This window comes from Brachyistius frenatus, unplaced genomic scaffold (genome assembly GCF_029030835.1).
Source record: "Brachyistius frenatus isolate BFR_SWC_R1_liver_20210118 unplaced genomic scaffold, ASM2903083v1 Contig_419, whole genome shotgun sequence".
Classification (NCBI taxonomy): domain Eukaryota; kingdom Metazoa; phylum Chordata; class Actinopteri; family Embiotocidae; genus Brachyistius; species Brachyistius frenatus.
The window spans coordinates 90705-118102 of record NW_027211018.1 but is presented as its reverse complement, the minus strand read 5'-3'; the positions used below and the strand labels follow the sequence as shown (position 1 = coordinate 118102).

At 40.8% G+C, this 27398-nt stretch overlaps 2 protein-coding genes across 4 annotated transcripts in view; both read left to right on the top strand.

Moving 5' to 3' along the window:
• dnajc6 (DnaJ (Hsp40) homolog, subfamily C, member 6) overlaps positions 1-17227 on the top strand; it is a 35330-nt gene extending 18103 nt beyond the window's left edge. For 2 of the 3 annotated variants that reach the window (XM_069725353.1, XM_069725354.1), the window contains 16 exons: positions 1683-1732; positions 2319-2467; positions 3611-3733; positions 4922-5055; positions 6038-6232; positions 6504-6621; positions 7409-7488; positions 7610-7803; positions 9058-9435; positions 9716-9859; positions 10757-10858; positions 10958-11095; positions 11177-11515; positions 12092-12240; positions 12659-12835; positions 14307-17227. In XM_069725353.1, the coding sequence (XP_069581454.1) occupies positions 1683-1732; positions 2319-2467; positions 3611-3733; positions 4922-5055; positions 6038-6232; positions 6504-6621; positions 7409-7488; positions 7610-7803; positions 9058-9435; positions 9716-9859; positions 10757-10858; positions 10958-11095; positions 11177-11515; positions 12092-12240; positions 12659-12835; positions 14307-14408 (2572 nt within the window). In that variant the 3' untranslated portion in view covers positions 14409-17227. The remainder of the gene's footprint in view (positions 1-1682; positions 1733-2318; positions 2468-3610; positions 3734-4921; positions 5056-6037; positions 6233-6503; positions 6622-7408; positions 7489-7609; positions 7804-9057; positions 9436-9715; positions 9860-10756; positions 10859-10957; positions 11096-11176; positions 11516-12091; positions 12241-12658; positions 12836-14306) is intronic. The other variant, XM_069725352.1, reaches the window with a different exon arrangement.
• A 7415-nt stretch (positions 17228-24642) lies between these two features.
• lepr (leptin receptor) overlaps positions 24643-27398 on the top strand; it is a 36948-nt gene continuing 34192 nt past the window's right edge. Inside the window, exon 1 of the mRNA XM_069725347.1 lies at positions 24643-24772. The gene's annotated coding sequence lies outside the window, so the exon portion shown is untranslated. The remainder of the gene's footprint in view (positions 24773-27398) is intronic.

Genomic DNA, 27398 nt, shown 5'->3' with positions numbered 1-27398 from the left:
CATGTGATGTCAGCTTTCCCATTCTGTACTTCACCTCTTCTCTGTCTATGTACCGTATCCTGCAGTACATTTTAATTGGCTGCAACTCAATCCTCAGGAGAAGTAGGGCCCAGCTCATTTGCATACTCCATGGCTATTGGCCATAACCATTTAAACCTGACACCTGACCTGCTTTTCTCCTCTAATAGCCTACTGGCTATTTCAGGACAAAGGCAGATAAAAATCTACAGATTCACACAGCACATTGCCAATATACTGCAAAAATCTCACCTCTCAGATTCCAACACTGTGGAAAATATTCTGTGAAAGTTATTCAAATATTCCTTAAAATAATAAACAGTATATGTTATAGTTTATAACATAGTTTATAACATATAGCAGGCTATGACAGTGTAATTAGATTACTTCTTTTTCTCATAAACACCTTTCATGATTCACACCGAGTTCATGCAGAATTGGATCAAATTAGAAATCTGATTTGTGGTCCAATTATTTCATTATGGAGGGCTTACACACACCTCTCTGTACGATGGGTTTAGCTCGGGTTGAATATCTGTTGTATCGGCTGTTTTCGGCTTTTTCAAGGCTAAACCACACAAATATAATAAATCATTAGGTTTTTTGAAAATGCAAGAGTGCATTCACTTGGAACATGGCATGTGCTAAATTTAAAGAAAAATCCCGAGACAATATTTAGCGCCCTCTCGGTCCTAAGCAGACCATCTGAGGAGCACTGCATTACATAATCAGGTCTGGGATTGCACCGGGACCATATGGCACTGCTCCATGACCGCACAGAGATGACTGTCCCGGATCGGCCTAGCTTGCGGGATTTTCACAGTAGGCAACAAGTCAACTCAATTTGATATGCATTAGCCTCCTAATGTGTTTTGCTTGATAATTGCAGTACAGTGACGGGAGCTGTCTTCTGTTGCTGTCAGTTACAAGAAGCAAGACACTTTCTGAGTCCAAAACAATTCCCACTACAACCCCACGCTGCACCTGCCTCAGTGTTACATTTGCACTGTTTTCCATCACTTCCATGCTGCAGCAGTAGCAGATTAGTTGTACGTGTGTGCACGGCAGCTGCTCCCATAGTTTTACAAAAAAAATATCTCCATATGGAATAGCTAAATTTGGCAATGAAAGGCAACGCTGCTCAATTGAGGAATTCACATATGGCATCCCTTTGATCCCGTGCAGTTCAGCCTAGAGTGGCGAGCCCAAAAAAGATAAATTTCCCCACAGCAGACACATGGACTTCTGTTCCAAAGCCTGTTGAGTTTAATCACTTGGATATGCATGTAATGCAGCAGAGTCTCACGCACTGACAGTGAGACGCAGAGATGTGCATCGACCTTTTGGATGCTGGATACTCATACATTGAACCTCTCTTTTTAATGATCTGATGCTTTTTATGAGAAGGGCATGATTTGACCCTCTTCGCAGAATGCATAGAAACAGCATGTTTAAAACGGGGCAATTTTCTTTAATTTATCTAAACTATACAAATTCCATACACGGGCTGAGATGCTTGTGGAAGGTGTACATTTGTTTGTACAATGCTGACGCCAGCTCGTACTTGAATTTTTTTTGGTCTTCTGACTGATATTATTTTGCTTTGTTAAAATTGCATGGCAGAAATGAGAAGTAGCTTTTAAAGGTTATTTTCTTTCTTACAGGTACACCAAAGGGGAGCTGGACATTGCTTACATAACATCACGGATCATAGGTAAACACATTTGGTTGTAGCTAAAGGATTTTGTGTGCATGTGTGTGTTTATGGATTCACTCTAACAATGTGGGCAAAACTGATAAATCAGGGAAACGTCTGTCTGCTTCACAATGTGGAAATAACACGCTGAAATTTTACTTTTTTTTTTTTTCTTTTTTTTTTACACTTTATAAATCAGAGGGTAAAAATGCATTTCATGCGTAGTTAGGTGAATGGGTGGTCATGCCTCATTCTGAGATTATATTAACATGTATGGTCTAAACACACACAGATAAACAGACATTTGCGCCCCCAGCTGACCTCCTCCCTCACTGTTGAACTGCTTACATTACATACTGTGGAGCAGCAGTGTGTCCTCAGGGGGCATAGCGGGACATTTGTCACTTGAGGGTTTATATCCCATCATGCATGCAGCTGCTGATACGGGTACCTACACTTCATGTTTTCATCCTCAGTTCAGCATTTTGCAGAGCTGTCGTCAGCAGCAGAGGACGTTATGATGATAATTATATATACTTATATAAGAATATAAGTCTATTCTGTACATTATGGGAACAGAGTACATCTCATTATTTTTTCCCAGTGATGACCTACCCAGCGGAGTCGGCGCAGATTGGGTACCAGAACCACGTCGAAGACATCCGCTCCTTCCTCGACAGTCGCCACGCTGACCACTACACTGTTTTCAACCTATCACAGCGCAACTACCGTGGCGCCAAATTCTCCAACCGGGTGGGTGCGATTGTACCTCATGACATTACAGATGAAGCCACTACAGATTAGTGGTTGCTGCACTATTTTCCCTCCGTCCATTATGACAACACCAGAGATAGATATAAGGACTTGTTTACAGTTTGCTCCCTGTTTTTAGTTAGTTAGTGTTGCTGCATGTGCTCATGAACTATAGTATCACAGAGGGTGTAGCCGCTAATTAGATTTCTCAATTTGGCCTCTTACTGCTCGCCTTTCATCTGTCATTACAGCTATGAGAAGTCATTTTTGTCCACTGGGGAGCAAGTCATTGAGCGGCAAACCCACCGAAAATTATCATCCAACTCCTCAGCTGTTTCTGTCATTTATATATGTAAACATATGGAGTTAGTTTTTGGTCAAGCCTGCAGGGAGGCAACATAAAGACTAGACAACAAAGGAAATCTACATAAAACTGTAGTTTTGGATGTTGCTTCTAAGTGGGATCAGCGGTACCAGCAACTCTGTCATATTTTACTGGTTCTTCTGCTCAGATCATTTTTACAGCCTTTCATGCTTTAAATATGCCAACAGAATTCACCAGACCTTCCCTAACTTCACTGTTTAGAAGTGTAACAACAACAGTTATTCAATATACAGTTGATCTATTATTTACTTCACCACAGCAACAACCAATAAAATCGCAATGTTTAATGTGTAATACCTTATTCTGTTTCACTGGTTATGACTTGTACTCAGCATGACGTCCTTGGACCTTTTGAACTGCTAGATTCAGATTCAAGTGAAGGCTCATGTGGGAGCTCTGTAGATAAAAGACTGCCACCCTCTGGCAGATCCATCCAAAAGAAGCTGAGGAGTCAACATGGCCAAGATGGCCTCCCGTCTGCTTGTGCAAGTTGCTGTATCTTTAGCAGATGACTCATCATGGCAACTAGCATGCTGTGTTGCACTGCTGCTGCAGTGCTGTTACTAACCTCCACCTCTTCTTTCTCTTCCCCTCCTGATTTTATGTCTTTCTCTTGCTTTTCCAACGTGCTCCTCGGCTCTCATTGCCCTTCTCCCTCTGCTTTGCCTTCTTTTATCTGTCTGTTTTTTTCTGGCACTCCCTGTTTCCCTCATCTCTCCTCCTCCTTCCCTTATTCCCCGCGCTTCACTCCCTCGCAGGTTTCAGAGTGTAATTGGCCTTCCCGCCAAGCTCCCAGCCTCCACAACCTGTTTGCTGTGTGCAAGAACATGCACAACTGGCTCAAACAGAATCCTAAGAACGTGTGTGTCATCACTTGCTCGGTAAGAACGCACTCAAATACAGTACGTCATGTTCATCACCATGCTGCATTTAATTTTCATTTAATTGTCTGGATTCTGATCAGTTCAAGTGCTGCCTGTTTCACAGAAGTTATTTGGAGCTGGAAGCAGCTAATATAACTTGTATTTTTCAATGACGTGCAGGTACATTGAAATGCAATTTTGATGTGGAGGGACATCCACAGATTTATTGGAGCTGGTCTTTGTTCTATGACCCACTTTTGAGTCCAAGCAGAGCATTTAAAATATGCTGCCAGAAGACTAACTCAAACAAACTCGGTGTCAAAGCCCCGTTGTTTCCCCTGTTGTGTTTGTCATTGAGCAGTAATTCATTTTACATTTTATTGCAAACATTGATGATTTGTGAACTTGGCTTTTTCATCAAATAAAGGGCTTTTGAGACACTGATCTTTAAAATCTCCTAATACAACATTCAAAAACTCTCCATCAAAAAAAAAAAAAAAAAAAAAAAAAGGTACAGTACCACACAAACCAAGAATCTGCTCTTCCACTCTTCCAACTGTTGCTATTCCTGGATGCAACAGTAGTAGTCTGTCTTGTGTCCAAGTACAATAAACCACAGCATAAAAGCTCCTATTGTTTTGTCTCATGTTCTGTCAGTTTATCCACCTCTGTTTTTGTTCAGCAGCTGGTATTTAAAAGAGAAATAAACGTCTCTGACAATTTAGAAGAAGGGAGTGCAAATAACAATGAAATCCAGCCATTACCAAAGTATTCAGTGAAACTGGACTTTCTGTCTGTTCTAATTCAGTGAGACCAATATTGTACACTGGCATGTGGTGGAGCATGTTATTGCCAAGTCGCTGCGGTTTGGTTGTGGCTTGGCAAACTGTTCCTTCTTGCATAATCTCCAAATGGTTCCTTTTTGTAAAAACTGTGTTTTTTTCCCTGCTTCAGATCACACAAATGTTTTTGTCTCCCTTCAACCTGAAATGAACTTGTTGCAATGAAAAAAAAAATTCTCTTAAATTTCTTGGTGCCTATTTGTGCACGAGTTTGTTAGTCAACTGAAATGTCCTGAAACTATTATACTTTTTTGAATGAAATGTTATAACACATGCAACAGCAAAAAGCATATAAGTGAAGCTGAAATATAATAATTACCCAGCATTAAGGTGTATCAGCTTCTCCCTTGCTGTGTGTTTTCAGGATGGTCGAGCTCTCTCCGGTGTTTTGGTCTGTGCCATGTTCTGCTTCTGCCACCTCTTCAACAACCCAGTTCCTGCCATGCAGCTGCTCAGCGCAAAGAGACCAGGCTCTGGCCTCTGGCCTTCACACCGCAGGTTTGCCTCCCTGAACACGTGTGAGAATGAGAAAGAGAAGAGGGGAAGTGAGGGAGACACCTCTTGCACACCATCTTGTTTCCTGTGTTCCTCTGAGGTTTAATCTTACCTCGTAAAGCTGCCGGAATTGGTAAAAAAAATAAATAAAAACACACACATTGGAAAACAGGCAGAAATACAGAAAGTAGAATATAAGTTGAAAATTTCATAACAAAAGTATCACAGTCAAAATTAGTGGTTTGCGAGTGAAAATGATCAGTGTATCAACAGAGGCATCACTTATTCTACACAGATATCTATGTCAGGTTGTTGCAGCAACAAATAAAATAACTATCTAATGTGTTGACAACCGGATGATTGTTCGTTATTTTTAACTATTAATATCTATTGTCCAACACGCATGTCTGTAAGCAGACAGACAGTTTGACAGACTATTTTTTATCTTGTAAGAAAAAAATACACAGATTTGATGACACGTCTGCCCTCTTATCTCCTGATTCGGAAGGAAATGTCCTTTTCTTATCTATTTCTATGCAGCACAATTTCAGATCATATGCAGTCATGGTCTAATGTTCTGAATTAATCTACAGGAGCAGCCAAACAGTGCAGCTGACAGTCTTTAGTTTTCTCAGCTTATACATGAATCTGAGGCTGCAGAGCTGGCAGACCCTCAAAGGTTGAACATTTTATTCCCCATTACCTGTGGGATTTATCAGTCCACGCTTGTGCAAGATTCTCCTCACGAGTCAGAGTTCATGGAAATGGAAGTATTGAAATCATTCAGGACACTGTTTCATATACTGTGCATTTGTTGGCTTGCTGATGGCTTGCTGATGCTGTGGAGTCTACAAGAAGCTGCTACTTTATGCACCACACAGGTCATAGAAATGACTAATTATAGATACTTTATAGGACCCTAATCGAAATGTATGGAGATAGAGGACACTTTAAAGTAAAACTGTGAATTTGACTTCCCATGCAGGTACATAGGCTATGTATGTAGCATGGTATCAGAGAAGCCCAGTCTACCCCACTCTAAGCCCCTATTGATCAAGGGCCTCACCATAAGTCCGGTCCCCTGCTTCAACAAGCAGCGCAGCGGCTGTCGGCCCTTCTGTGACGTCCTCATCGGAGAGACCAAGATCTTCACCACTGCACAGGAGTACGAGAGGATGAGGTAAGTAACATCAGTGAGATTAACAGTAGTTTTAACATCACAGAAAGATTTTGGAAAGGATTAACGGCAACATCTGTATTAGAATTGCACAGTGGTATTATATTTGAATGTTGTTTTATGCGTAGTGTGATATAAATAAAAGTATGAACAGAAAGTAATCATGCCTTTTTTTTCTCCTTTCTCTCGTTCTGCAATCTTACCCCTTTCATTATTCTTCCCTCCTCTTCCTTCAATTCCCCATGTTTGTCCCCTCTTTTCTCTGCATGTCCAGAGAGCACAGGGTCCAGGAGGGGAAGGTAGTTTTTCCTCTGGGTGTGAGTGTACAAGGAGATGTTGTGGTTTCGGTCTACCACATGAGGTCGACCATTGGAGGACGTCTGCAGGCCAAGGTACACTCCCACGTCCTGCAGAATCTCTTTCAGTACTCCTACACTGCATATAATCAACATCTCAATCAAACTTGACAACAGCAAGGACTCACTGAGGCACATGGATAATAATTGCAAGATTGTGTTGGCACCAGATTACCCTGAACCGTCAGCCTCTCCACCAGGTTCAGAATGTGGATACACCTTAATTAAATGTCAGGAGATAAGTGGTAATATGAAGTTGGAGATTTGTTATTTGTGTTTATAGAAGTATGCAGCTTTCCTCCATCAAGAAACATTTAATGCACAGTTCACACAAAAATGATACATTTTCTTCTTTTTTAGGTTTAATGTGGACCATTATTTCTTCTGGTTATCCGTGTTGGTTATTCAAGGTGTTTGCATTATAAAAACACATGCACGTATAACAATATCTCTTTATCATCTTGCTACCTTGGACATTGCTACTAAAATCTTCCTGATTTTAACTAAAAAGATCAATTCAGGTATTAGAGTTAAAGTGGACCTGTTTACAACCTTCTCATGCTTGCAGTGAGCGGCTTTGTGTAATTTGTAGTGTTTCAGCAGTACCTTTACCTGACTTAGTGTTCCAGAGGTGCTTATAAAAAAATCTTGAAAAATATTGTTGTAAGATGATAAATAAAAAATGTTATCATAAAAAAACAACAACATTGAAGTCTTATTAAACAACATATAATATTTAACCTAATACTGTGACTTCTGCAGGAGATTGACTATTGGTACAATATAATATGGTCAAACCTTACTTTTGTCCTGCTGTTGTTAGGTGTCCAACACCCAGATCTTCCAGATCCAGTTCCACACTGGCTTCATTGCTCCTGGAACCACCATGTTACAGTTTAACAAGTAAGAACATTCCATCTGCTTAATTATCTTTAATACAACAAAAACGGTTTAAGATATTGAAAAAAATAATGTTAACACAACAACACATTTTCTTTCTCACACACCTTAATTGTCCTCTCAGACCAGAGCTCGATGCCTGTGACACTCCGGAGAAGTATCCCCAGCTGTTCCATATGATACTGGACATGGAGGTAGAAGGAGTGGACAAGCAGAAAGACCTGACGCCGCCATGGGAGCAGTTCCCCTGTAAAGACCTGAGTCCCAGTGTGCTCTTCTCCTGTCACCAGGAACATCAGGATGCTCTGGCTATTGCTGGTACTATGGGGACAGGTGCACTGGGGCAAACACTGGCTTTTAGTCCATAACATAGTGTACAACATCACAATATGTGGAAAACTTAAAACATAAGTAAAGATATGGTAATGACAGCCATCAGTTTCAAAGCAAGACTTAACAGTATAAAAATATCGAACTGGTTCTTGCTAGAACAGTAAAACAAGTGAGCAATTTTATGGGCTATAGGCTACACAAACACAAAATGTGCAAGTACACACATACTGCACACATATTTTACATGCACAAATTGGTAAGATGGTGTGCAGCTGGAAAACATCACTGTGACAGAAAGACATTAGAGTATCATGTAGATCAAATTAATGTGACTCATTTTTGTCCCTGCAAGATGAGATGGAGGGCTTGGATCTGGAGGGTAAGACATTAGAGGAGATCCCAGACCTGTTAGAGGAAATATACAGTCAACCTGGGCTTGGTTCAATTCAATCACACTCTCCACGGAAGGAGACTATTTTATTAAAATATTGATAAATACATTTTCCGTTATTGGAAAGTCCATTTGGCTGTCTCCATTTATGATCTGTAAGGATTGAATTGAAAATAAACCCACCCTTGTTATGGAGCAATATATAATTTTGGTAGAAACCTTTACTCCTCCTTTGGCATAAGTACCAACCCTCTGAGGACCTGATTAAACTAACAGTAAATCCAATAACACAGATTCCCTAACATGCAACCACAGACACATGTAGTTTAGTAATATGGAAAACTGGGACAAAACACACAATCCCAGTGAAAATAGGAATTGAGGGGGAAACTGTTAAGCTATAAACAAATCCAAATCTAAAGTGTTCTACCAAAGTGAAATATTGCTCTTATAGTGATTTAATATATATATGTATATATATATATATATATATATATATACACAACTGTATTTATTGATTGGATTCTTGTAAATAGAAATTCATCACATTTTAGATATCTCCCACAATTTGCTAAAAGCAGTTACCAGCCGGAACTTATTGGCAGACTTTGTGTAAGTGTGCAACATCATAGCATAAAGTATTAGGAGAATAGCTGGTGCTTGTAGCAGCGATGACCTGCATAGTTTCCCGTCATTCTCTACTTTGCTTTTGGCCCGTGTTGTCTTGACCTACTCTGTGTTTCTGTCTTCCCTTTACCCAATTAATGCTTCGTTATCTCTTCTACTTTGGATGCGTCTTTCTTCTGACTCTCTCCTTCTTTGCCTCCTTCCATCTCATCCCTTTGCAGAGCCAAGCCGGCCCCATGGAGGTGCCGACAGTCGGGGTCATTGCGAGGAGAGCGAGCCCTCAGACGATGAAATGCTTTCTCTCTCCAGCCAGCGAAGCAACGCCAGCACGGTCCCCCAGAAACCTGGCCCCCCTGCTCCAACGCCTGCCGGCTGTGCACCCGCCGAGGAAGTGGATCTTCTTGGCCTGGATGGGGAGGGGGTCAACCGTCCATGCCCTTCGTCTCAGCCTCCGACCACAGCAGCAGCAACCACTGACCTCCTGGGGGACTTGTTCGGGGCCCCGCCTCAGCCAACCAGTGGGCCCTCATCCGCCCAGTCCACTCCGCACAAAGTAGTCCCCAGCACTGCGTCGCCGTGTCCCTCTCCTGCTCAGCCAGGTGAGAAGTATATTTGATTTAAGTCACAACCTAAAACACACTCCAGACATGTTAGTGCACGTAGATCACTTGGTCCCCATTTCGGGTTTGGGCAGTACATTTGTAAAGACTTATACATACATATTTGTCATAATAAATCCAATGTTACTGCATGATTTTGTAATCATGTAATTTTGCCCAATTGGAGAAAAAAAATAAAAAAAAAATAACTTCACCATCTTTTGTCATGTAATTCTTCAGTATAAAACAATAAGACTGGTGTATCTTTGGTTTTCCTTAGCGTTTGATCCCTTCGGGGCGGGTCCCATGCCTAAGCCTGCAGACATGATGGGCTCATTCCTCGGACCAGGTAATGCGGGGCAGCCCGACCCTTTCCTGCATGCTCCTCGCTCTCCATCACCCACCCTGCAGCCTACGAGCTTGGGTAAGGCATGCTACTGTTGCTCTGCTGCGTACGGTCCCACAGCACCTTTTTGCATTTAATAAAAGCATTTCGGGAGTCTGTGCCAAATCAGGGTAAGGCATGTTTTACATTGTCTGCAATCCTGCTTTAACACATACATATACAGTGTAACTGTCTCTGTGTATCTGTGCTCTTGTTAAAACTGGCATCCAAACCTTGCTTTGGTTTTTAGTCTTATTCGGCTGCAATGTGTTTTTTTAATTTAATGTCCTCTGCTTTGCTCTACTTATTGCTTACCTAGACATTAGCTTTGATGGAGATAGTTGCTGTAATATATGTTTTGAGTGAGTAAGTTTGCATGATGCCCTCTATAGTGGGCATTTGCAGCCCAGATGCTAACTACTGTATAGAGACTGCACTGCTTCATATCTCAACCCTAACATGAACCATCCCGCAACATTTCCTCAGGCTGCAGGCAATATTCAAACTTCAAACATCCTACTTCAAATTCATACTTTTTTTTTTTTTTTTTTTTTTTTTACTTTGAGCCTTTACAAAGACAAAATTATCAGTATGCATTGTAATCAGTTTGACATGCTAATTTAAAAATTGAATATTTAAACTTTATTGTTTACTTTAACCATACTCACAGTACTGCTGGTGTAAATGGGTCTAAACCTCGCCAGAGTCCAACAGGCTTGATAAATTTGTCAAAGAGGTTCCTGTGCACTCTTCTTGGGTGGGCAATATTAAGTTTAAATTTAGTTTCAAGAACCAACAATTAGATCCTGTGGCCCCCTTAGAGCCCGTTCTTGTGAGACCCAACCTTGTTATTTTCTCTGGTTATAAGGCTTCGTGTCCCTCAATTCACATTCCCTGTGTGCTCTGTCGGTGACAAACACTGATGTGCTTGAACAGGTCGGAGTTCCCCCGTCCCGCCCTCCAACCCAACCGTCAATATTCAGCAGCAGAACGCCATGGGAGGATGGGACTGGAACAGACCTGCTACCGCAAACACGGGTACTTCCAAACATACAGACAAACAGTATGATTCCACAAGCACACACTAAATGCAGTAAATGCTCATCTAATACTTAAATGTGTCTGGCTTTCATTCAGGAGGAGGCTTTGTGATGGGCAGTCGGTCAGCCACTACCAGTCCCACCGGTTCAGTCCACAGCACCCCCACCCACCAAACCAAGCCAAACACTCTGGATCCGTTCGCTGACCTCGGCAACCTGGGGGGAAGCCTTGGAGGTCAGACAACAGAAATTTCCGATAAGTAATTGTAATTTTTGCCTCTGCATTTTATGCCATTACAATTTTAATTTTCATTAGGAGGTTCTGGCTTCTCCAGCAAGCCCACCACCCCGACTGGAACGACTCCCTCCTTCCCTTCGATGGGCTCGCCATCGCGGCCTCCACCATCTCCCCAGCACGCAGCAGGGTGGCAGCAGCCCCAGGCGGGAGCCAGCTTCCCAGCGTGGCAGCCTGGGGCTGGAAGCGGTGGAGGGTGGCAACCCCAAGGACAGGGTCCCACCCCGCAGCCAAAGCCCAGCCCCAGCCACACACCCATACCTCACACATCGCCACAAAATCGCCCCAACTATAATGTCAGCTTCTCTGCAATGGGAGGAGGCTCACCCAGTGCGGCAGGCAAAGCACCGGCGGCAACGGGTAAGCGGGAGGTGGGAATAAGACGGATGCTGATTGTTGCGCGGCAGATGTTCTGGTCAGGTTGTGAATTTGTTCAGTTGTGGTATATTTAACATCAACTCACACTGCAAAAATACAATAATCTTTCACCTTTAGGTGCCACTAAAACAACAGATACGTGCAAATTACTATTAATTGAAAGTATTCTTCCACAAAACCTAAAAAAAAAATGTCTATTTTATGTCAAAATGAGATTTTAAAATAAAACATTCCATTTATCAAACAACAAATTATAAGGATTGTGAAAGTTAGGTGGAGTAATCGGTCTTAAAGTGTGTTTTGGTTTGTTCCTGCGAGGGATTAAAGAAATAAACTGCATCTTTTTTTTTATGTACATTTAGAGAGAAAGAGCCGAGATGTAGTTGTACCACTTGGGTGTTAGCATTTTGATGTTGTAGGCCTGTTCATTCTGAGTGGCAATTGATCCGTTATTTACTTGTTTACAAACATTGCTTCTAATTGCACTGTATGATGATAAGTGGCAGATAAACTTCTAAAGTATATTTTCTGTCTCTATGTTTAATACCTTCCTGCCAGGTTCAAAGCCCAAACCTTCAGTTGCCAACTTTGACGACCTGCTGTCTGGTCAGGGCTTTGCAGGGACCAAAGAGAAGAAAGGGCCCAGGACTATAGCGGAGATGAGGAAGGAGGAGATGGCCAAAGAGATGGATCCTGAGAAACTAAAGGCATGGGATGTTTTTCTGATACTAATTAAAGCAATTTGTGGTTTATTTTTCTAATTTGCTGTTATCATCATGTCCCATGACTTGCATCAGTGCATCTGAGTAGACTTAGTGTCTGATAGCATTTCACTGGGTGTCTGTCATCTGTTTATCCAGTGTGGCTCAACAGAAGCATTTCAGTTTCCCCCAAAAGTAGGATAGTGTACTCAAAAACATTTGGCTGTTAAAGCCTTATTGTTTATTCCAGAATTAATGAAGCAACCAATGTAGGTCTACCATGAGCGAACTTTGGTTCATCTCTTTACTTCTTTTTCAAGCATTTTACTGCAGCCAAAATCACTGAAGCCATTTATGCTTTTAATTGTTTCTGGTCCTCACTGGCTAATGGCTCCCCATCTCTGCCTCCCCCTTTGTGCCCCAGATTCTGGACTGGATTGAGGGGAAGGAGCGTAATATCCGTGCCCTGCTGTCCACCATGCACACTGTTCTTTGGGAGGGAGAGACACGCTGGAAGCCTGTGGGCATGGCTGACCTGGTTACTCCAGAACAGGTCAAGAAGGTCTACCGCAAAGCAGTCCTGGTCGTTCACCCAGATAAGGTGAGACGGATATTGACTTAAAAATGTGAGGGTCTTTATGTCTTTCTGTCTGTATGCAGGCAAGAAAAAGGACACAGCCTTCTCTGGCTCTACATCTGAGCTCTGTGTCGATACCACCCAAAATAATCATCTGGTGAATCACAGAGGCGATATCCCAAAAAATGTGTCATCATAACAGGACAGTCATAAAAAGCAACCAGAGGCAAAATCAGATGATTCAGCAAATACGAGTTTAAAGCCCCTAAAATATTGGCTTCAGATAATCTTCCTTTCACTTTTAATAAATTTGACAAACATCTATGGGAATTTTTGTTTTATAACAAGGGCTCAAAAGGCTACATTAAAATTTTTTTAAAAAACAAACTAGTGGCTCATAGTGACAAACACACATGATCATCACCTACTTTTTAGCTTCACGAAACATTTCAGTGTCTTTGAGATCATTGTTTTGGTTTGCAACTTCACTGTTTTGGTTCAGGCAGCTGTTTTGGCTTTTAATAAACCCACTATGTGTTTTCTGCCCAGCATCAAACAGCTGAGAGACAGGTTGAGAGCACTCACATTTCTAAAGTGGGCATAAGCACAGCACAGAGCATTGTTTATTAGGAGTTTGTTTTGTTTTGTATGAAAGGAGCAGTGTGTGGGCCTATACAACACAGATTCTCCTTAAACTTGAGAGGGAAGGGGTGGTGAATTGGTTGCAATCTGCAACCAATTCACCACTAGATGCCACTAAATCATACACACTGCTCCTTTAAATTTAGAGTATTTTGGTGTTTCGGATCTTTTTTTCTATGAGTATTGGGTTTCTTTTTCTCAGAATTTTTTGTTCATTCCTGTTAGTCGTTTTGACCTCACCGTCTTTGAGTTGTTTATCACCTCCCCGCTTCTTTCCGGGTGCTTTGTCACACGCTTGTGAATGCGTTGATGTTGCGTGTCAACATGTTTTTCAGCCGACGGAAGCCTTATATCGTTCACATACTTTGCCTCTGTACTCTGCGTGTTACTGGAAGACTCACTAGAAGGCACACCAGAGAACAAGAGTGTAATTAGAACATCCGGATTTGCCTGATGTAAACAACAAACTTGTTGACAATCGAAAGGGGTCACTACTTCCCTGATTCTTGGGGGATGTGCATAACCAATGCTAAACAGACCTTGGATTTGCGAGGTGGCCATCATGCACACGTGTAGTTGAAATCAAGTGCATCTCCGGCCCTAGAAGGAATCAGGACTAAAATACACAAGAAGGGAAAATGTTGCTGCATTGCCCTCTAATGGCTGAATTTTGGTTTAGCTTTTAGGACCTCTGGCTACAGTCCAATGTTTTCTGTCAAAGCAGGTGTTTGTTTTGTATCCAGGTGTCAGCAAGAGGCAAACTACTCACCTTGCTAATTTGAATATGCCAACATAACTGAAATGGATTTGCTTATGGGTGTAACTGTTATGTGTTTTCTCTTTCCCTTACCAGGCGACAGGACAACCGTATGAACAATATGCCAAGATGATTTTCATGGAACTAAATGACGCCTGGTCAGAATTTGACAGCCAAGGACAAAAACCTCTCTACTAAATAAAGAGTGAGAAGACGTGAGCGAGGAGCTGATTCTGTCATCTAATCCTAAAAGTGTTACCACCTGTGGTCAGCATACTACAGCCGCACCCTGCAACATCTGCCTTTATACCTGTGCTTTGACTCATGCTTCTCATCTTGCCACACAAACACAGAACACCGATGATGGCAGAAGACCTCAGAACAGACTGCTGTGCCCGGACTACCAGTGCAACTGAACAAATGACTCCTCCCCGTAGCTGTAACATACCTGCTGTATGTATGTGGTGCAACGCTGTCCGTCCTTGTACAGGGTCCTTAGCTCCAACCCAACCCACCAATCAAAGCCACCAGGATGTCTGGAAAGACAGAGACACGCTTGACTCTGAAGAGACAGATCAAAACAGAGCAATAGACGGGGGTCTCGCACGATAACAGAAAACCACATCAGGGAGTAAACTGAGCAAGCATTTCACAGACTGCTCTACGCAAGAGAGTGAGAGCGCCAGATAGTCTGTAAGGCACAACAAGCATTTAACGGTCATTTGAGAAGTAGTTTGTTTTGTAATGTGTGTGATCCATGATCAGTTCAGTCATATCAAATTCACAGTTTAATGCAACTGAATGTTCCTAGTAATAAAACAGCAGCATGAAGTTACTGTACCTTAAGTTGAGAGTGATTTGAAGCCGAGTCGGTAGTCTGTCCAAAATAGGCTGTTTGCAGGTACGAATTTACAATTATCTATAATTTAGAAGGTGAAAATATTTCATATCCATTAGCCTCGAGATGTCTACTGAGGATAACTGAAGATGAAAAGGCTAATTAGAATGTTAAAAAGCAAGTTTTTACAGGAAAAAATATCAGGAAAATCAACAAAATGTAATTTCCTGACCTAATATTCATATGACAGCTGAAACAAAATGGTGTTCTATACTAATTCTCTGTGTGTCTGGCATAATGCAGCCTTGTGTGTTTCAATGGGGAAACTGGGGACTGCATATTTTAGGATTAGCACATGTACAGTTTCTCACGTGAAGCACCTTCAGGCCTCATGCGAACTCACTCAGACATGTAAGTTACGTATTTCTGCAGTGGAGCTCTGAGAAAGCACAAACTGAAGACTCTATTCGGTGCAGCTTTGAAGGAAAGCCATTGTTATTTATTTATTCACTGGCTCATTTTGTTCATCTTTGTTGTCAGACCTGCTGCATGTTGGTTTAAATGTCATTTGCAAAGGAGAAATGGTGCAGGATTTTGGGTGCTCATTATATTTAACTCCCAAACTGGATGAAAAACTAGTAAAACGTGAATAATTTGTCAGACCATTGTGTCTGAAGACTTTTATATCCTGCAATATCGCTTCCAAATTGTAGAAATGACACTGATGTACGTAAATTCAAACTCCCTACAATGCAATAAGAGTTTTGGGTTGATTTTACAGACATTCATCATTTTGTCATGCTTTATTACATCTCAGTGTTTCATATCTTGTTAATTTTCCTCTCATACTATATCTACAGTTATTAGTACAGTTTAATCAAAACATAGATTTGGAGAGGATGCACAAGGTTTTATTTTTTATTACTTGATTGATTTTGTTTACTTTTCTGAAACATTTCTGTCACTGCACTGACACTTTTATTTAAAATCAGCATGCAGCTTTTGGGCATGTAATACAAGCTCTATTTCATATCGACTGTAAGTTCAAGCACCCACAGCTCAAAGTAATTTCTCTTTCCAAGAGCTGTAGATGATGTTTTAAATGTTTTAAATCTAACTTAACAGATATTAACTTAAATCTCTGTACAAATTCGATAACAATGCTGACTGGTGTGATTATTCCTTAGTACGACCGTCTCTTTCCTGTAATTGGTCCATGACCTAGAAAAACATAATCATGACATTGGATCCTTGTGTAAAAAGTATTTCATAATCTAAGAATGAAGTCCATGGGAGAATGACATGAAAATAACAAAAAAGTATATATAAAGAGAATTTCCTTGAGGAGTTTGAGGTTTTCACAGGACACTAATATGATTATATAACCTCTGCACCTATCAGCTCACTGTTAAACCACTAAACCCACTTTATTCCTTCACAAATTGTTTAAAATCATTTACCACACGCAAATTGAGAATGTTTGCCTTCACATGTTTACGTTTCTTACATTGTTATTGTTTTCATGCTCTCTCTGATTTGAACAGTTAGCTGAAGGATGAGACTTTTTTTTTTTGTTGGCATCATACTGTCTTTTCCCTTCGTTGGAGCTCTTTCCTCCACGGAGTTCCCAGTTTGTCCATCTGCATGATGGATGTTGGAAAAAAAAGAGCGTGACTGCTTCTTCAACTGATTAAGGACCTAGAAAGGATGCCAAGGCAGGAGAAACTCTGTGTCTAGACTGAAACGGGTGCCCAAACAAGACACTGGCTCTCAGGCTGAAAAGACTCACCTCTGATCTTGAGGCTACTGCTGACTTTGGTGACATACCAGATATGAGAAGTGTGTCGTATGTGTTTATGCTCTATTTACACTGAGGACCTACATGTGAAATAACCCTCCTAAGATCCCTCCGCTGACTGAATCTGCAAACTTACAGCTATGTTAAAAAGCTAACCTCTATATTGTAGTCAATGGATGTGTGTTGTTTGAAGTTGTGGTAGGTATGAAAGTTTGGATACCGAGTACTGTACGTTCTGTGTTTGCCTGTCTGCTGTTCAAGTATTACTAAATTGTGTAAAAATTCTGTTCATGTGTTTCTTTTCAGTTCTGTTTACCGTTACAGGATGTACATAATGATCAAGTGCAGTGCACAAAAATAAACTGTAAACAGAAACTTCAAGGGGTGAGCGGCCTTTCTCAGGTTCTTTGTGTCTCTTGCCGTTTCTTTTTAGGAACACTAGAGGGAAGCACAGTACAACAAACAAACTACACTGGTGCCCTCTAAAGTGATGATCATTGGTGGAAATTATTAGATCATTTACTTCAGTAAAAGTACCAGTACAGCAATCTAAAAATTACTCTATCACTAGTATATATCTTTCAAAAACATATATTAGTAAATGCATTGAGATATAGCAAAGTATCCTAAAATTTCAAAGTAAAAGTACTGATTCTGTAGAAAAATGTACCCTCTAGCTAAGATATTGACATTACTAGACTGTTATTTTTATAATGTCTTAACACATATTGCAGTCTTTTTTCAGGTGATTATACACTCATTAAAAAAAACACGATTATGAATATTTTCCATTTTCTGCCCCACTAAACCTTACAGTACAGTAGAGAGTGTGTTAACTTGATATTTATCCATTTATATAAAACATGTGAAGGAGTTTAAGTATCTTGGGGTCTTGTTCATGAGTAAAGGTAGGAAGGAGCGGAAGATTGACAGGCGGGTTTAGGGCGGCGTCAGCAGTAGAGCAGGCACAAGTCAGCATTCCGACACTCATCGATGGTCACGAGCTCTCGGTAGGGACCGAAAGAATGAGATTAGGGTTACAAGCAGCTGAAACAAGTTTCAGGGTGGCGGGGCTCATCCTTAGAGATAGGGTAAGGAGCTCCAACATCCAGGGGGAGTTCGGAGTAGAGCCGCTACTACTTTGCGTCGAAAGGAGTCAGCTGAGGTGGCTAGAGCATCTGATCAGGATGACTCCTGGGAGCCTTCCTCTGGAGGTTTTCCAGGTACAGAAAGGAGGGATTATATATCTCATCTGGCCTAGGAATGCCTCGGGATTCCTCAAGATAAGCAGGAAAATCTTCCCTAGGAGAGGGAAGGCTGGAAAAACTTGCATGACCTGCTGCCACCTGGAACCAACTTTGGATAAGCAGAAGAAAATGGACGGATAAAACATTTCATGTCTGTTACTTTGAAGAGGTTTTTTTTTTTCTCCCCCCAGCTTCTAGTGTCAACATGACACCAACTTTTACATATAAATCTTTCTTTCTTTCTATCAAGGTCCATACGTTATTTAATTAGATAATGAGTGTCAGCCTGTGGTGCAGGACTTCTGCTCTGATGTTGATAACAATAAGCTGTATTACAAGGCTGCTGTTTACTACTTGTTCTTCATCTTAAACTCTTTTCATATGTGACCATTTAGGGGTTGATATGTTTTCCCTCTGGGCCCAGATCCGGGAAGAACAGGACTACAGAGCCAGTGTTTGACAACCCAGAAGCACGTTTAGGGTAATTGGAAAAAAAAACCTCAATCAGTGATTCATTGTAAAACCAGGTTACACTCTTCAGTTTTTTCCTTCTTCCAGCTCGCTTCTGCTGACAGTGCTGACGCACTTCCTGAGAGGGGTTCAGTGCAGATGATTGTTCTTTATTAGCGTAGGCTGATGTTTCATTTTTCCTGATATCCTACACCATTAAACACACGTCTCATCTAGATGTCAGGTCATTTTACACACACACACACACACACCTACAAATTGCTGAGACATCTTGATACAGTGGAGAAAAGGATGTCCTTTGGAGTGAGTAAAGAGTGGACAGCCAGTGGCCTGCAGTGTTTTCACGTCATCTTTTAGTATTGACTCGGCTCACTTAGACAGTCGGCGGAGGTGATAGCAAAAATAGTACCAGATACCAGATAAGTACTATCCACAACTTTTGGCCAACGGAAAACTAAAAAAGCAAGTTAAGCCGAGCTGGTATCTGAAGTGAAAAAAGGCCATTAGTTGTGCTTGCTATTACTCTGCATTAAATGAAACATATTTTTTGTATAGACATAACAAAGAACTCTGAGAGCTTTGACATTTTTTTTTTTTTTGGGAATAAGTGTAAACTTCTGCTCGGAGAATTATGTTCCCCAAAAAGCACTCTGACAGGACGATTGTCCCGCCGGGTCAACAGAATATAATGAAAGTTTTGCAATTTATTAAAGCTAATTCAAACTGTATCTTTGTCAAAGTATCAATCTATTACTCATCTGAGAAAAATATTCTGACTTTGAAAATAAATTATTTGCTGCAACCCTTCCGGTGTTTTCAGGTTTACGATGAATCCTGTCTGCACAAAGAAAGATCAACTTGGTTTCATCTTAGCTTGCTGACAAGCGAGAGCTTGTTTTTCACTGTTTTTAATATGATCAGGTTTTTTTTAATCTATTCATTGAGCTAGTTGTACAAAGTAATTGTTTAATTCCACTGCTAAATTCACTGTCAAACACATGGACTTTGTTCTCACCCCAGTTTAGACAATTACTGTAGATTACTGATTATGTCAGATTTGAAGCCAAACTGAAGACTGACATGCTGCTCTTGAAGATGCAGTGTTAATCATATTTTAAATCGAATTCGGATTTTACCTGGTCAGGACAGGTTGCACGTTACTTTACTCATAGATGGTGTTTAACTAAGAAGGCATTTTTATTTGAGTATCAGGACTACTGTGCTCGAAAAGCTGTAAAATTGTGAAGGTGGAAACTGAATAAATAGGGCCTCTCTGTCCATTTACACAGGGAAGCTCAAAGTGCTTCTAACCGTCTCCTGGAAACACATGTCAAGCCGGATATTTCCGAAAAACAGTGCACGTGCTGCTCTGCTTTAGTATATATAAATAAATACTGTACATTTAAGACAAAAATCAAACGATAGAGTTTTCGTACAAACATAAAATGTATTATTGTTATCTTTAAGTCAGCTGACTGGCTGGGAACTGTTCATGTCCCCAGAGATGCTTCTCCTCCAGTCTGGGAACTCATTAGGAACTTCAAAAAGCATGTTTTCACATGGTTCCTGCAGTGTACGGTCATTAAAAGAAACACAAGGTACTTCGATTGGATGGTTCATTTCTCTGAAAAGTGTTTTCATGCAGACATCGTGCTGCCGATCTTTTGGTTCATTAAGAATAATTGGTGGATATAGATTCACAACACAAAAAAGTAACGCATTAGTTTGACAAAACAAAATGCATAATATTGTTATTTTGAATGATGTTTCATTTTAAAATAAGCATAGAAAGGGAACACTAGAACACTAATATTTTTGTTTATAATGTTTACTGTCCACCTCAAAAAGCCTCACTTGACCAGCAGACATGCAGGATTACTTTGGGACAATGGTGCTTTGATCTAATTTCTCTCATCAGTCTGCCAACGTGCTCCCAATGACAATAGTAGCACGTTGATGTTCAGCGGACAGAAACGTTAACCAGCTTATGTTCACCATCTTAGGTTTATGTCTTAGCATGCTAACATTTAAAATTAGTACCGAACAGAGTGGGCTTAGGCTAATGGGAATGTCATTAGTTTTGCACATATTTGGTTGAAAAGTGTGGTGGGAATAAAATGTTGTCCTGATTATGAAAAGTTAAAGGATCCGTAAAGTCATCAAAATGTCAATCAGTGAAACAGGTCTGAACATTGGGTTTGGGTTTGATGAGTGAAGCCCAAGTGCCTTAAAGTGCAATTCCACTGCGGGCCACTAGGTGCTGGCTCCTAGTCAGGACCACATTTCATGGTAATCAATGCCATAGTTGCCAAGATATTTAACTATAAAGCAAAAATAGCCACATCATGTTGGTGTAAGAGGAAAAGTAAAGGGATCACCAAAGCCAGACCAGAGTGGTGGACAGACTGGGTAAAATTGCAATTCCACTAGAGTGCCTGAAAACCTGGCGTATATTTTTGATCTTGAGGTTTAAAATCCCAGCCAACAACACCGTGAGAAAAGCAGCATAATTATCATGTTATCAGGAGGCAACTTGAGTTCATAACAAGCGTGTTTTAAGGGCTCATTGACCTTGGTGACGTCAGTGACATTGTACACTATGACCAGCACTTCCTGCAGAGAATCACTAAATATAGCACAGTCCAGTGAATAAAATGCAGCCGTTACTGAAATGTCAACACAAATGCACTCATTTTATTCACAAGGTTCCTCGTTAGTGGGTTTCTAATATAGTCAGGTGGCTTTCTGACCATCAAAATGGAACATAGAAGGAGCTGGTTTGCTTCTGGGCATCACATATTAAAGAGCTGCAATTTATGTCTCTGTCAAACTTCTGGATTTGAACGGTTTCATTGGGATTATTTTATTAATGCTCCCTCAAATTTTGTCATAAACTCTGACCTAATCTTTCCTCACTACATGCAATGACATGACAGAAACAAACAAGTTCTGTCTGACGCAATAAGAATAAAGGGTAGTTCTGTTTTGGTGTGTGCGGGTGTGTGTACGTGCATTAATAGGAATGTGTAGTTTGCATGCTGAGACAGAAATATTTCTGCTTGTGTGTTGAGATTTCACACAGGAAGGAAAAACAGACCAGACTTGTTTCAGTGCTGCTTTTGGCATTTCTGCTTAGATAAGAAACATTATCTTTATGTATGACAGCAGCTGCATGATGCTTACTGAGCATAATATTCAATTCAATTCAATTCCATTTTATCTACAGTATATAGCACCAAATCACAACACAGGTTATTTCATGGCACTTAACACATTAAAGTCCTTACAGCAAGACTTTACAATATTATGCAGAGAAACCCAACAATTCAACAATTCCCACATAAGCTAAGAGGGAAAAAACTCCTCTTTAAGAGAGAAAAACCTCCAACAGAGGGAAGGAAAAACTCCCTCTTAACAGGAAGAAACCTCCGACAGAACCAGGCTCAGAGGTGGACGGCCATCTGCCTCGACTGGTTAGGGTGAGAGGAGAGCAGAGAGAGAAAAGGACAGCATAGAGATACAAGAGAAGAACTGTTGGTGGAGACGACAAGCGCAGAGCAGAGACATGCAGCTCTGCAAAAGAAAGAACAGAAACTATGCGAGCAAAGGAACTGAATGGAGACAACAGACAATAAGAAAAAGCTATGAGAGAGAAAAAGATGGTGAGGTATGAGTCAGTTAAAGAGTAGGAGGAAAGAAAAGAAGCTCAGCATGTAACGAGGTCCCCCAGCAGCCTCGGCCTATAACAGCATAACTAAGGGTTGGTTCAGGTCTACCTGAGCCAGCCCTAACTATAGGCTTTATCAAAAAGGAACATTTTGAGTCTAATCTTAAAGCTAGAGAGGGTTTCTGCCTCTCGAACACAAACTGGGAGTTGGTTCCACAGGAGAGGAGCCTGAAAACTGAAGGCTCTGCCTCCCATTCTACTTCTGTAAACTCTAGGAACCACAAGCAGACCAGCGTACTGAGAGCGAAGTGCTCTGCTAGGATTATATGGTTCTATAAGATCTCTTAAGATATGATGGAGCCTGGTCAAGTAGAGCTTTGTAAGTCATCGAGAGAATTTTAAATTCTATTCTTGATTTAACAGGAAGCCAGTGAAGAGAAGCTAAAACTGGATAAATATGAGAATATAGTACAGTACAATACAGTATTGTATTTAGCATTCATAACAAGTCCATTATGTAGATAAATATTTCACAGCACACTATAAAGTAGTTTTTAGTGCAGATATAAGCATTTATTAATTCATAAAACCTAAATACTGGTGATAAAAATGTAGCCAAGTCAGCAGTGAAGACTTAAGGCTGTGTGGTGTTTTCAAACCACTTCAGGTGTCTGTGAGGTTGACTTCCTGACTCTTCTGTGGTCAGCAGAGTTGTGGTATCTTACTGGCAGTTTAAAAATAGCCGCCCACTCTTTGGCTCTGCCACTTCATAAGCATGGGTTAAATGCAACAGCAGCTGTGATGGAAAACAATAATGGAACTATAATAACTTTTACAGGCATTTAAAAGCTGCTTTAAAATAGTACGCCTGTTGTTGGGGTTTGTTGCCATATGCTTCTGGAGCTGTGCTTTCCCACGTCCTCTTTGGGGTCAGAAAGATTATTGGTTTTTGTAGCAGGTGCAGCAACAGTTGAGGACTTCCCTGATGGGCTGATGGGTGGTTAACCTTGAGTTTTGATTCATCGACTCCTTTGCACATTTAATAATGCATAAACTATTTTTTGGCCACTTGAGGGTGGTGCAAAAAGCGGTAACACAGACACCTTACACATTTGTTGTGGATGTTGGCAAACAGGTGTCCAGTATTCAAATTCTTTTTGTCATTTGATGCTGAGCAGGCAGTCGAAGGTGAATAGCTCTGCCTGCCTAATGCTCACAGCTTCAGCCTTTGCTGCAATAAAAACCTGCAAAACCTGTTCGCATGAAGGTTTGCGCAGCCGCTCGGGGGCGGCTAAGTGCAATGATGGTGAAGTCAATCCTCTGTTTTTAAATGTTGTTCCAACAATGGCGGCAGTGGTAGAGCTAGTTGTGGCAATGCTAAAAAAAATATATTGAGGAATTGATGCTTCAAAGTCTGCAGTGGTCAATTACAGACATGGCGTTGCGCTGTGCTCCAATTTTGGGGAGGATCGCTGTTGTTTACAGATTTGTGCGTTGCGACACAGAACATACATCACACACTAGTCAATCCTGATTGGTTAAAGGCTGCTCCATTAGTTTCAAAATTAGCCCGAGGACTGTGCCTATTTGAAAGGACTATAAACACTATTGCAGCTTTTTTTTTTTTTTTTTTTTAGCCTAAAGTTTGAGGGCCTAACAACCATGGAACTTCAGAACAGGATGGTAACGCCGTCCATTACTGATAAAAGATGATTGTTTTTTGCGCAGCTCTGAGTTTTGTGTCTGTATTACTCCTGCAGCGGAAACTCCATTCTAAACAAACAGGATGCATTTTTGAACTAGCAATAGTATCTTGCTAGAGGTTTGTTCCCATCCCACTGATAAATAAAGCAGGGTTGCATCCTAGAGTTTGTTTGGCCTGGTCTGCATCAGAGTGGGTCAGCGTTGGGGTGTAATGACATAAATGCTGTATCCTTGCTATCCTGAGGCAGCTCTTGTCCAGAGAGCGTGACCACTGACAGAAGGTGGGCTTGTCACTCAGCTCTTGGCTGGAGAGTGTCCGGGGACTTTCGGGATCAAATATCACTCGTAGCATACAGTGAACACACACATGCACAGAAACAAACCTTTGCACCTCAGCCAGAGCGGAAAATTAGAAGTGAGTACTGACAGAAGGTGGGCTGACTCAGCTCCTGTTTCTCCAAGTCTCTGTGAAATCCTTTCGTGCAAACGTGCACATCTAGTCCAAAAATACAGATGGCTCTTATCCAGAAGATCTGATCCCCATGTATTCTACACTTGCAATGCAAACACCCTTGCAGATACGCAAAGCGGTTCAAACACACAGATGTAACACCCTCGTTTGTGTGTGGTGGTGAGTGATTGGTGTGTATTCTGACACCGTGTCAGAAATAGCCCCCCCATGCCCAGAGACACACGGCCCCACATAAAGCGCTCCGTCTGTGGGGCTTCGAAATGTCTCTTAACAGTCGGCTACTACAAATGTTCGAGATATGAGACGGAAGGCAAACTTCACTTTTCACATTACACTTCCGGAGAACTGCTGGAGTGGAGCAGCTGGTGAGTAATTTACAATTTTACATTGGAAAAGAAGCTGAGAGATGAATGACACAGCCTAAGTGCCCACACTTACTTACACCTTTAACTGACAATTAAAATGTTGTTTTGAGACTGAGTCACTGGAGTTGTTCTTGAGAGAAACAAGTGGCCAGTACTGAAGGATCGACCTCACGTTTCTCTTTAGAGAATCTCTATTTCTTTTGTTATGATGAAACAGCCCTTTCTCCTGCCAGTCACTCAGTCTTTCTACAGTATATCTTTTTTCTTTCTGCCAACTTGAATTGATTATTTAGCACAAACTCTTTGGCATGATAAAATGTGATGTCTCTGCTGCTTTCTCTCTCTACATTTGTCCCTCCAACTTTTCAAATTTTAGGGGGATGAATTGACAGACGAAAAATATCCCAACACTGCTGTATCTTTTCTTAGCCAGAGATCAAGTGTGAGGGGGACATGAGGTCAGGGGAAATGCTTATTTCTTGGATCTCTTGTTTGCGCACGTTTTAACTTGGAAAGCAATAAACATCTATAAGTAAACAAATTGTTTGATGTTTTGGGAAATTTGCTGAATCAGTTTCTTTTCAAGAGATGAAAAGATCTTTCATCGCGCCACAGCTTAAATCCTGTTTTTAGTCTGGTTTAGCATGACGCCAGGCTAAACATCCTCTCTCCAAAGTTACAAAAAATATCAACCAATATCTCTAAAGCCCTGAAATGGACACGTTTTATTCTGTTTCTTAAATTTATAAAAGTAATCCTGATTCCACCCGTCTTTATGAGCGGTGGGCTGTTTCTTGGCAATGACTTCCTGTAGTAGTGTTGACAAACTGTACTGTAACATGGTCTTTAGCAAAAAACCTCTGCTACTTTTGTACAGAACGAAACTAAGCTAAAGGATGTCTATTGTTGCTCATATTTATCACAGATATTCTTCTTAATAAAGCAAATAACCATATTTCTCCAAAATGTCCTCTGCTAAACACACAGACATGTTGATATTGTTACTCTCCTTTCACTCAAATACAGCTCCTTTAACGTCTCATGAAATGGAGTTCGCTCCGTTAAAACAGAATCTAATCCTGACCCAAATTACCTTAAATTTCTTGTCCCACACTTGATATCAGAGAAATTCAGCCCACTATAAAATTTTGCATAATTTTTCCCCAATACACTGCAGGACACTACCCACTACTGTGGATTTAGACTCTTTTTTTAAAAAAAATTTATTTTAAATCTGGGATTTAAAAAAAATAAAAAAAAAACCTCTTAAAGTTAATTTGGCTCAAATATATTTCAGTTCAAAGCATTAGCTACTTCAAAAGAGCAAATTTTTTTCCCAGCAGTCAAACAGCCCTCATGTTCTTACTGGAGCAAAAGGCAGCGGAAAGTCAAGGCAAGCTGTGATCAGGTCCCTTTGCCACAGACACATTTCATACGAGCCTGAGGCAAAACTCGCCCAGCTTGACTTCGATCGACAGTCCAGTGCCTGATGTTCAGGAGGAGACGCCTGTTTTTCACTCTGCATCACAGCTAACAGCCAGGGTAATTCTGCAGAGTGCATTTTGCTGCCAATTAGACCAATTTCTCTATTTGAATTAGGGGGCGCTCAAGGTGAGGTTTTGGTCACAGGCATCTCCATAGTGATGAAGGGGGCTGTTGCTCAGTTGGCGCTAAAGAGCCGAGTTTGCCCAGAGGCTTAAAGTGTAAATATTGTTCAGCCTTTATCTTCATGTTCAGGATGAAAAAGGGACTTGTTCCTTGTATTTTGGGAAAAATGTCAGGGTCTTGGCACCGTAAGGGGCGTTTTGGGGATACACATATTTGCTTTCTTGCAGAGAGTAACAACAGAAGATTGATGTCAGTATGTATGATATGTATATTACTGTCTGTATGTTAAATATGAAGCTACTGCCAGCAGATGGTTAGGCCAGTTCTTTTCCAGTGCTTTTAGGCATATGCTCTGCTCAGTTAGCTGGCTGCAGGAGAAAGCTTCATATTTACTGTGTTTACTTGAGTGGCTTCGAAATTCTCATCCAACTCTCTGAAAGAAAGCAGAAAAGTGTATTTCCCATACCTTCACAATGGTCCTTAAAACATGATAACTTGACGGCCAACTAAGTGAATGAATAAAAGATTCCATTTTAACATAATAATAACAATGCATGAGTATCTAATAGTATTATTTATTTAATAATAATCAATTGCATGCCTGAGTATTTTATTTCTATATTTCATAATTTTGTGGAAACAATCAATTAGGTAATGTTGTTTTGCTGACCGGAAAAACGTTTGATTTCCAGATGAATTTCCCTAAAAAGGTGCTCAGTTTAAACAATAATTTTGAAGCTTTGCAGGAACACAACCAAACATTAAACTTTATAAATAAACCAAAATATTTTAACAAGTCAGAGACTTAAGACATTTTTTAGTGTGACTTGAGGCCAGTTCAGACCAAAGATTCCTGACAAAAAGATATGAAACTTGCAACTACTCGCACTTACGCAGTCTGTGACATTCAGAAATCTGCCAGTTTACACCAAAGCAATACGATGAGGTGGTTATATAACTATCTCCAGCCGTACATTTTTAATATCTGCTTATTGCTATTTAAAGCAGCTCAAGGCAC